Genomic DNA, 11,634 nt, shown 5'->3' on the forward strand with positions numbered 1-11,634 from the left:
CTATTCAGCAACTTTTGAATATATACTAGCATACCAGGTGCTGTGCTAAATCCTGAGAACCAAAGATGCAGCAGATGTTTTGTCTACATCCTGGAATCCGAATTGTTATTCCTAATTGGTTTTTAAACATCTGATAAGTTCCTGCAGTATATGTTTTGCCATTCTCTTACGGCTTTGGGTGTGAGGAGTGATAGATAGAAGGAGACTAAGAATATTTTTAACAGAAGCTTAAAATCTCTTCTTTCAAATCATAAGGTAAAACAGGTAAAGCTCTGTAATTGTAAAATCTTGGTTATTTGGAAGACCAACTTTCTAAACTCCTTCAGAACAGAAAAGCTAGCCCTTTTTTAGTGGGTGGGGGCAGGTAGGACATAGGAAAAGGGGATAAGGAAGGGATTGGATGAGAGGAACAAAAGACAAGGAAGATGATGGTGGAGATCCTCACCAGTAACATAAACTTGAGACTTGCAGCCTTGTCCCCTTCGACACAGGGGGAAATTATGCTGAGCAGTAGCCAGAGTCTTTGTAGAGCCTTTTCGCTCCATCAAATAGACATTGTTCTTGAACTCTGCAGCCTGCCCTAGCATCATCATGACAACCACACCCCACCAGAAAAGCCTGTCCTACTCTAATCAAATTACCTGGGAATAGGGACACAAGTATATAACAACAACAGCAAAAAGATTGAGAAACTAGGAGGGAAAAAGGTAGGCAGGGAATAAATGACACCTCCCTTCTTTCCCAACTGAGACCAAAGCAGTTCTCTCTTGCTTGTTGTGTAAAGTCTAAGAATTAATCTGTTTTATCCCTAAGTCCTGCCCTTGATCTTTTGGGTCTTCTTTCTGTCAGTCTCACAGGCTTTAAGAGAAAACACCTATCCATTCCTGGCCATGATTATGTTGAAGGATCGGAGAATGACTGTGGTAGGACGGCTAGAAGGCCTCATTCAGCCTGATGACCTCATTAACCAGCTGACATTTATCATGGATGCAAACCAGACTTACCTGGTGTCAGAACGCCTAGAGAGGTACAGGGGAGTTCCTCTCTGGAACTGAGACGAGCTGTAGACTTGGGTGCCTTACCTGGGGCTCCACAAATCCTGACTTCTTCTCTGTTAGGCAACTTTAAAAGCCTTGTCCATTTAGTGTTAAAATATTTATATATTTTTACCTAAATAACTCCATCAGATCATCTTTTCTTGGAGATGTGATTCAAAATAAAGACAGGACTCTATGCTCAGGAATGTAAATTGTGTCATTTAAAATAGCTGAGCATGATATAAAGAACTTAAATGTAAAAAATGAGGAATGCTTATAACTTGGTTATAACTCCTCCCCCATCACATAAGTAATGTACATTAATTAATGTAGAAAATTCAGGAAACATAGAAAAGCACAGAAGAAATTTTAAATCACTCATAATCCTACCACCACTTTTAACATTCTGGGGTATTTTCTTTTAATTTTATAGACACAGACACACACACTCCTACGTACATACACAATTTTTTGGAGAGAAAAAGAAATATCCCAAAATGTTACAGTGTTTTCTCTTTAATTAGTAGAACTCTGAATAAGATGTTTCTTTATTTTTCACATCTTCTAAAATGTGTGTATGTGGTTTTTTGGTTTTATGAAAGCAACATACACAAAAATGTTGTAACCCAGAAAGGTATTTACCTATAAAATATGATCCCACTGATCATTTTATGGCAATAATATTGTGTTACTTCTGTTAGGATTGGGGGGAAAGGATAGTTTTACATGGAAAGTTAAAAAGAGAGGGAAAAGCTTGCCATTTCTTTTTCTGCCAAATTAAAGTAAGAAAAGAGATGGCTCATTCAGATTCTGCATGAGAATCTGAATCCCTTATGGTAGTATTAACTGTCATCTGCCAAGATTGTCAACCTTTTTAACCCCCTAAAAAATTTCAATATAAGAAAACACAGAGCTTTGTGAGATTTATTTTTTCCCTCTATGCTTTTGATCTGTCCACAGGGAAGAACGAAACCAGACCCAGGTGCTGAGACAACAACAGGATGAGGCCTACCTGGCCTCTCTCCGGGCTGACCAGGAGAAAGAGAGAAAGAAGCGGGAGGAGCGGGAGCGGAAGCGGCGGAAGGAGGAAGAGGTGCAGCAGCAGAAGTTGGCAGAGGAGAGACGGCGGCGGGTAAGGAGCCTGTCTTTATTTACTTCTGGTGACTCTCAAACTGGTCTTTTCTCAAGTGTGAGAGAAAAAACTAGATGATAGGATTGTGAGTGATTTAAATTCTCCATGCCATTTTAATATTTACTACATTTTCACAAAAAGTATTTTTTAATTGTTTAAAAAGTTTATTAAAACAAATACAAGAGTAAGTAAAAGTTAGGCAGAAAAGCTCTGTTCCATGAAAAGTAAGTATAAATAGATAATAAGCAGTTCAATATGCTAATTCACAGCAGTAGATTTTAAGCATTCATTCTTAGTACCAGTGTTTAGCTCATCTGACATTTTATTCATCATCTTGTTTCATTGCATATTGCCGCTTGATTATAGCCAGGGTCTTTTAGTCATTCCCTTTTTTCTAACAGTTACATACCTTAACATAGTCAATAAATAATACATGTGATGCAATAGTGTGTAATCAAATAAATATAATTTGAATTAGGGTGTTTCTGACCCTTGCCAAGAAGTTTTCTTCTGATACTGGTCATTAATTTTTCATCTGACTGCCTAGTAAACCTACATGTTGTGATTGTGTTTCTTGTTTCCTTGTTCCCTGATTGGAGCCATAGCCTCACCTTTGCTTTGTGTCTCTACAGAATTTACAAGAGGAGAAGGAAAGGAAGTTGGAGTGCCTGCCCCCGGAGCCTTCCCCTGATGACCCTGAAAGTGTCAAAATCATTTTCAAATTACCCAATGATTCTCGAGTAGAAAGACGATTCCACTTTTCACAGTCTCTAACAGTAAGGACTGCCTAAGTTGTGTGAAGTGTATGTAAAGTCTGGGCTGTGTGGGCTGTAGATATGGAAACTTTTAAAGACTCTCAAGAGTGTTATTGCTGTATCTGCTGCTCTGATGAACAGGGGAGGAAGGAGGTGGGGCAGAGAGAAGAGTGCACTGAATTATTGTAGGTTCCTTCAGGTCTAGCTGCCAACTCAAAGCAGTTATTAAGGTTTCATTTTATCATGTTTGAGCTCTGCTAAGAAGAAAAGATAGCTTACCAAGAAGTCCCACAAAAGACTTGTATGTTGGAGGTGGGAGGCTCTTCCAAGCTGCTCGACTCGCATTGGCTTTAGAATCCCACCAGAACCCCTTGCTGTGTAGAAAAAGCTCTATCCCCGCTGCCCTGGAAGGACTGGAATTACATAACTGAATATAAGTGCATGCACAGCTTGCATGCAGTTGTCACCCTTTCTTTCTACTCAGCCCATTAGAAGCCCCACTTAGTAGGGCTACCTTGGGTATCTGGTGTCCATAGGTAAATAGTGTTTGTCATTCCATAGGGATGTAGTTACAAGCAGAGACTCTCAGAGTCTCACAGAATGAAGATCAAATTCTCATTGTTCCAGTGTTAATAGGTGTGTTTCCTTGGTCAGTTTACTTAATCTGTAAGCCTCAGTTTCTTTATCTTTAAAATGGGTATAATAGTCACTCTCTAATAGGATTGTTAGGATTAAGTTCATATGTAAAGTGCTCGACATTGTGCCTGGCTCATAGTAAGCATTCAAACGCTATTGTTTTTGGTGTTTATTATCAGAAGGAAGTTCCTGTTTATATTGAGCGTTGGTAAGTTGCCTTTCCAAGTTTACAACTATAATAGATGCTGCCATTTCCCTGATCATTTGAAATAATCAAGAATAAACTGCATAATAGAAATGTGGATGCTCTGTAGTCAGGTGAGGCTGGGTAGCACATTCATTACTTCTCCTGTTTAACTGGAAAACATTGGACAAGTTACAGAGTCTCTTATAGGGCCTCAGATATATCCTGCATGTAAAATGGAAATATAACCTGTCCTCTGATAACATTAAACTGAAGGTATGTCAGGCACTGTGCTAGGCACCCTAGGGGTTATGCAGGTGAGTAAAGCGTGGTTCTGGAATTCATGGAGCTTACTGGCCAGTAAGGAATGTAAGACGATTCAAAGAGCTAATTCAGAGTAAAACGTTGTGAGGCATCCTAGTGAGAGAGAAGCAATAGCTTCCTCGTTTTATTTGTTTATCTCTCATTTATACATTGATTTATATGGGAGAAGGTGCTCACATCTCTAACTTTGGATGTTTTAGTTGGGAATAACATGAATGAGCCTCACACAGGACCTAGCATGTAGTAGATGATTTCTAAATGTTCATTCCCCTTCCTTGATGTGTTTCCTAACTACTGTTTTCTGTGTGGGTATTAGCTTGCAGCCATGTTCACTGACAGTTTCTCTGTAGTATGCCCAAGCGCTTACGGAGCTTTTACTCCCCAAACTCTAATTATCATTTTGTATATGAAAAGCCTAACCAAAATTTCCTCTCTTGAGAGTTTTGGAGGAAAATCTGTTAGAATTGTGGAATAGAATAGACTTTTAGCCAAAGGGGAACCAACCCATTTATTAAATATTTAATCCTTCTAGGCTTTTTAAATATGTTTACACTACAAGTTATTTTTTAAAGAAGAAAAAAACTTCAGATGGAGAGAAATAATTCGTAAATGGGGACAAGGATCAGATGGGAAAGAAAGAAGTGTAAGAGGAGAGGTGTATTGGCAGTGCTGGCCTTTCATTTAACATTTATAGAGTTAATAACGTAACTGAATAGTGAGTTACAGTTTTTTAGTGCTCCTGCGGAGTTTGTGTGATCTTCTGTGAGCTCTACCATTTATAAATACTCTCAATGAGTGAATGTTCAGCAAAATGCTCAGTTTGTGTATGATGCTCAGCTCTTGACAGGTGTTAAAAGCTAGGATAAAAAAGGGTAAACTGTAGAAAAATCTCTAGCCTTCAAGAGTGAGCAGAAAAGTGGCAGCTGACTTTCTCCTGAATGAATGCATGTAAGAGAGAAACCAAATTATACTCAGCCCAGAAATCATTTTTCTATCCATTATGAACCAAAAGGGACCTGTAGAGGTGATTTCATCTGTTTCCTGATGGTATTGGTGCATTGCCAATGATAAACAGAAAATGTCAGTGTTGTATCAGTGTTGAGTATTGTCAAGCAGTGACTGAAAAGGAAGCAAGATATTTTGCCCTTTTGTAAAACCCTGTTGGGTTCATACCAAGAATACTTGGTGCAAGTCTAACTGATGCATCTCAAGAAAAGAAAAGGAGAATGAATGTTAATGGAAATTGCAAAGACAGAGAAAGGAGCTGAAAGTGATTAAGGTTGATGGACCAAAATATGAGAATTTTGTAAAATCATGAATGGATTAGGTGAAAGGAAAATGAATTTACTCCTTAAATGGATTTGTAGCAATAGCCTCTTCAGGCAGAGGGAAATAAACTTATGAGAGGTGGAACAAAAAGGAAATAGAAATAGATACCCTCAAAAAAGTAAGGGTAACTTGAATGGGGTGCTCCTGATCTTTGGGATGGACCTGAAAGAGGTTAGCAGTGCCCTTCACTGCACATCCCTTAGAGTCTTGTTAAAAACAGAATTTGAGATAAAGAGGACCATAGATCAGATCCAGGGTGCCTGTTCTTAATGTGTGGCGTTAAGAGACAGGGGAAAATAAGAATTTACCTGTACCTTGCCAGAGCCAGACCAGGGTGAAGAGGGCTTTCTCACAGAAGAGAGGTCTACGTGGAAGGTGTCAGATCTCGATCAAGTGAAGGAGGTGTGCATATGTGAGAGCACCCAGTGCAGAGAAGTCAGAGCCCAAGTGGCCTGGAGATGGGGTGGGTGTTAAATCCAGAACCAGGTAAGGAGGGTATACATGAGGAGAGGGGAATCAACTCATGGCTCTCAGTATACAGGGGGAAATAGAGATATAGATGCATATATGTATGTACACATTGTCTGGCTTTCTCCACAGAGAGTGCTTGGGAACATCAGCACCCCAATAGCAATGAACATACCTAGCACCTAGGTCGTTGTTGTTATTTATTTATTTTCTGTTTTTTCGTTTTTGGCCGCACCACACAGCATGCAAGGTCTTAGTTCCCCGACCAGGGATCGAACCCATGCTCCCTGCAGTGGAAGCATGGAATCCTAAACACTGGACCTCCAGGGAATTCCCTAGATCGTGGTTTTTAAATAGCATTGTCCATTAAGAAGAATCACGGTTCCTTGGAGAAATGGCTGATTCCAGGACTGGGACAGGGAAAATACAAGATTAGCCTGGAACACCTTGTACCACAAAGCAAGGAATTATTCAAAAAATGATGGAGACATGTCAGAAAGACGTGGAGGCCAGCTTGACTGGGCTCCTCGGACTCCATCTGAAACAGTTTGAACATTAGAACCTATTGAATAAAATAGGAAAGCATGGCTCTATATTAATATAAATAAATAAATTGAAGAAAGTTTGAAGAGCCAAATGTCTCCGTAGTCTCAGAGTACCCCCCCACAAAATACTTGTTAATAACAAAGGAGAAAAGACTAACTTAGAGTGGAGAGGCCTGGCAGGCACCATCTTAATCAAGTGGTCACAGTGGACATCATAGGTAATGGAGCAAAATGAAATTGTACTCCACCTGAATAGGATGCATTGAGTAGAGCACAGCATCATTTCTGTAATACTCCTGTCAAAGATGCATAACTGGAATCTAATCAAGAGTAAGTGGTTAAGAATCCGCCTGCCAATGCAGGGGACAAGGGTTCATGTCCCAGTCCGGGAAGATCCCACATGCTGTGGAGCGGCTAGGCCCATGAGCCACAACTACTGAGCCTGCGCGTCTGGAGCCTGTGCTCCGCAACGGGAGAGACCGCGACAGTGAGAGGCCTGCGCACCGCGATGAAGAGTGGCCCCCGCTTTCCGCAACTGGAGAAAGCCCTCACACAGAAACGAAGACCCAACACAGCCAAAAATAAATATAAAATAAATAAATTTAAAAAAAAAAAGTAAACGTCAGATAAACCAATTGAGAGACAAAGTAACTGACCAGTAATCTTTAGGAGTGTCAAGGTCATGAAAGTCAAGGAAATCCTGAGTATTTGTTCCAGGCTAAAAGGAGCAGACTTAGGAGATGTGACAACTACTAAATGCAACATACAATTTAAAACTGGATCCTTTTGCTATAAAAGGCAACTGCCAAAAAAAAAAAAAAAAAAAAAAGGCAACTGCCAAGACTTGAATGGGGCCTGAATAAAAATTTAATGTACATTATTATATTACAGTAGTAATGTATCAGTTAAGTTTCCTGATTTTGAGGGTTGTATTATGAAGGTGATTGCCCTGTTTGTAAGATATACACAAGAGGGCTTCCCTGGTGGTGCGGTGGTTGAGAGTCCGCCTGCCGATGCAGGGGACACGGGTTCGTGCCCCCGTCCGGGAGGATCCCACATGCCGCGGAGCGGCTGGGCCCGTGAGCCATGGCCGCTGAGCCTGCGCGTCCGGAGCCTGTACTCCGCAACGGGAGAGGCCACAGCAGTGAGAGGCCCGCCTACCGAAAAAAAAAGATATACACAAGTATTCTGGGGTGATGGGACATTCAGTTGGTAGCTCACTTTCAACTGGTTCAAAGAAAAAATTCTGTACCTGTGCTTCCAACTTTTCTGTAACTCTTGGTTATTTGTAAGTTAAAAATGTTTAACTTTATATCAGACACGTTTTCAAAAAAGAAACAGATGGGTCAATTCAGAGTAGGACTAGCATTGGGCTATGTAATAAATCTCTTAAAAGAGCTGCCCGACATGTTTGCTCTTTGAAATTGATCAACTTTGAAATGGAATTTCAGTCTAATGTGATTACTTCATATCTCCAAGTTACCCTGGGGAGAGCTGGGGTATATTTGATTTCATGGTTGTGTGTGTGTCTGTCTTTGTCTTTTTCTCACTGCCCTTCTTTTTCTATAGGTAATAGAAAATTACCTTCTTTTTCTGCAGGTAATCCACGACTTCTTATTCTCCTTGAAAGAAAGCCCTGAAAAGTTTCAGATTGAAGCCAATTTTCCCCGGAGGGTGCTGCCCTGCACCCCTTCAGAGGAGTGGCCCAACCCCCCCACGCTGCAGGAGGCCGGACTCAGCCACACAGAAGTTCTCTTTGTTCAGGACCTAACAGACGAATGACACTTTTTCTTCCTCTCCTTTTCAACCCCAATCCCTAAAAGAAATGGAAAAAAACAAAAAAATAAGAGAGAGAAATTCATATTATTATTATTATAATACAATATTTTTTTTAAAAGACTGCTGCATCCTCAGGAAGGATCAGAAACCATGCTGCCTGCAAAAGTCACCACCTGTGTGTGCACTCGAGGTTAGCAGTGAACGTTCCTGCTGGCAAACCCACCCTTCCCTACTGCCTCTGCACCACACCTTCCAGTGAAAGGAGACTCTTCACCTCCAACCCAGCCATTGTCCCAAATGGGGAAGGGGACATTCCCACTAGATCTCATTCATTCTTGCTTTTATAGAAAATAAAAGTGAAAAAACCTCCAACAACCAGCTACTGCAGCATCTCCTGAGGACTTGCTTCTTCCACCTCTGGAGAAGAGAGAGAAGGGAAGGCACAGAGCAGAGATGTTCCTTGAACTTCCCACAATTTATGAATAACTTTAATTTTTTTGTTGTTGTTGCTTTGTAATGACCAAAGGAATGAGGCTGACATAGATGTATTTTTTTTCCTTAACATCATTTGATAAAGAGCCATTTCTTAAACCCATGAGTTCTTGCCCTGGGCTCCTTAGCCCACAAGAGTGTAATAAAGGTGTCCCAGGCTGGTTTGTGCTTATTTCTGCCATTGTCCCTCTCACGTTCCCAGAGAGGTTCTTTTTGGTCCAACTCTTGCTGTCCTTTCTTGCCACCTATGCATCCCACTTGGTACAATGGGAGGAAATCTGGGTTTGTAGCTCTACAAAGGCTGTGTATGTACAGATACACCCATATACATGGTATGAACTCCGTGTAGACTAACCTATACGTACAACTGCAGCTTTTCCTTGGAATCTGGACCAGGTGGTCATTATGGGATCTGAACAAAGGATATGTGTTCTGACATGTGCATGCTATTCCTGCCCAGCCTTGAGCTTTCCTGAATTGCCAAGCTTGGTGCCTTTCCAGAGGACAAGCAGGGTCTGTGGTGGAACCAGCAGAACCATGTGAGAATACCCCGCCTGTCTCACTGGGAATGTGGTGGTGGTGGTGGTGTTTTAAGGGTTGAAAGAACCGGAGGCCTTGAAGGGAGCCAAGACAGAACTCAGCCTGTGTAAAGTGTCGGAAGGCACATTTCAGTTTTTGGTGTAGCCACCTGCTGGGGGCAGTTTTATCCTCTCCCTCTATTGCTGTGTTGAAGCAGTAGGGGTTTTTCCCTCTGATGTCTCATCTGTGGTTGAGTTTATGGTAATGAGTATAGGGGTCAGGCCATGTATTCACAGATGTCAGCGTGAGCTGACAAGTATTCCAAAGTGTTCTGTAGCTAGACTTGCAGAACTTGTAACGCTGCAACCTACTGAAGTTACTGAAGTTATTGCAGTTCCCTAGCATGCTGTGAGGCCAGGGTTCATGTCAACATAAAGCATAACTTGCTAGACTTGCAGCCTCCAAAGGCTTTCTCTTGCTTAGCTAAAAGCTAAGGACCATTCTTTTAAGTAGCAGTGATGTGACTGCTCTTCTCTGCCACCCTTAGTGTTTGGGGTAAACACCAAGGGGCAGGGTGAGGAGCCCCATGGGTATCACCTGGGGAGCCTGAGAATTTCCCAGTTGCCTTGGCACAGGTGTTTGCAGTACCATCTCCAGGAAACTTTAATTCTGCTCCTGGCTCCCTGTTTTTCTTTCACTTTGTTTCCTGCTGTCCCAAGTCCAGATGAGTGGGAAATCGCTTTCCGACTGTTGTCATAAAATGTATCTGGAGTGACTAAGGATAAACTGTTCTCCACTCTACCTTACGTGAAGTCTACTTCCTGCTGACAACCATGCAAAGATGAATTTTTCCACTTAACTCGGAGCCACCCTCCCTGTCTGGAATGCAGAGCTGTTTCCCCGCATAGGAGGGTATTAAGGACCTTCACCAGGCTGGGTGTACCAAGTATCTTTTCCACACCACTTTGGGAAGTTGTAAATATTTTCTTAATAATTCAATCTGCATATTATTCTATGATGTGCACTTTACGCCTCTTGCCTTTTGATAACTTGTCCAGTGAAGAAGGTCAGATGCCAGAGTATTAAAGTCTTCCTAGCGTTGAAACAGCCCTGCTTTACTCAGTCTCGCTTCCTGTCTTCATGCTGACCTAGACCTGCTGCCTAGGTGCCATCTCCTCTCCTCCATGAAAGATGCACATTTTGTCAACGCCCGGACAATCTGTATGTTACTCCCAAAGACCTCTGGGAACTTGATGGGACCTGCAAGTGAGAAAATACTGAGAAGCCGGTGATCTGCAAGCATTTGCTCTTCTTTCCAAATCACCTCCTAATTATTTCAGCTGTTGTTTCCAAATGGCAAGTCATCAACTAAACAAAAACACTTGTTTCCAGTTTTGTTTTGTACTCCCAAGACTAAAGTTGTAGATTCAGCTGAATTTCCATAGGAACTGACCAAGCAAAGATACCTAATTGAAGTCAGTCGAATTTCTGCAGCCTCAGTCTTTTCTTTCACTTCTGCAGGATTTCCTGCAGCAAATACTTCTTTCTCCTTGCTTGTTTTCACTATGATGTTTGGATAAGAGATGGCCAATGGAGAATATTTCTTTTAGAAAAAAATAAAAAGAACCTAGAATCTTCAACTGAGCTGTCATGAAAATTGCTAATGGTGCCAAGGCCAAGGAAAAAGTTACAGAAAATGACTGTGGGAAGGAGTGATAACCCCCAGAATGCAAAATCAGGAGTGTATTATCTGGTGCTTGAACAAGGAGCTCCACTTTACAACTGGTTTTTTTTAGGACTTGTGAGGGATGCAGCAACAGGAAATCCATCCACAAAGGATGCAGTGCCCCAACTTGTACTGCACCTGAATAGTTACGTGATAATTTACTGAAGAAATCTAGTGTACTTTAAATTTTTTTCATAAAAGTTTACATTGTATTGTAGGTTAACATTAAATGTTTTATAACAAAAATTTCCTAACAAGTTGTGGGTCTTTCTGTCTAGGGGAGATCTGGTAGATGTTTCTCTGTCTGAAGGCAAGGTTGGAAAACACCAGGAGAGGGAACAGAGGGAACATTGCCAAGAAGCAAGGAGTTAAAATAGACCTTCTACAATGTGTTCTTGTGGAAAATGGCAGCTCAGGCAGTGTGCTTTAGTAGAAGGAGCTGGCAGATCTGGGTTCAAGTTGGGGCTCTGTCATTTGTCAGCCTTATGACCTCAGACAAGTTTTTTAGCTTCCATGAGCTTTAGTTTCCCCAACTGAAAAGTTAACATCATCTGCCTCAGGATAGGCTTGTAGATTAAAAGATTAAATAAATGGAAAAAAAACTTAAAATGTATATGAAGCACCTGACACAGGTGTCATTCAATATTTGTTCCCCTTTCTCTAAGGAAGTGTATTTTGAAGGTGTATTTTCTGGCATTAAGAACTCAG

The 11,634-nt window shown here is 41.3% G+C and overlaps 1 protein-coding gene across 1 annotated transcript in view; it reads left to right on the forward strand.

The window, feature by feature from the left end:
* FAF2 (Fas associated factor family member 2) overlaps nt 1-11,634 on the forward strand; it is a 59,882-nt gene extending 48,248 nt beyond the window's left edge. The window contains exons 8-11 of the mRNA XM_079915438.1: nt 850-1,027; nt 1,998-2,169; nt 2,802-2,945; nt 8,010-11,634. Coding sequence (XP_079771564.1) covers nt 850-1,027; nt 1,998-2,169; nt 2,802-2,945; nt 8,010-8,192 — 677 coding nt within the window. The 3' untranslated portion in view covers nt 8,193-11,634. The remainder of the gene's footprint in view (nt 1-849; nt 1,028-1,997; nt 2,170-2,801; nt 2,946-8,009) is intronic.

This window comes from Stenella coeruleoalba (genome assembly GCF_951394435.1).
Source record: "Stenella coeruleoalba genome assembly, chromosome: 3".
NCBI lineage: Eukaryota > Metazoa > Chordata > Mammalia > Artiodactyla > Delphinidae > Stenella > Stenella coeruleoalba.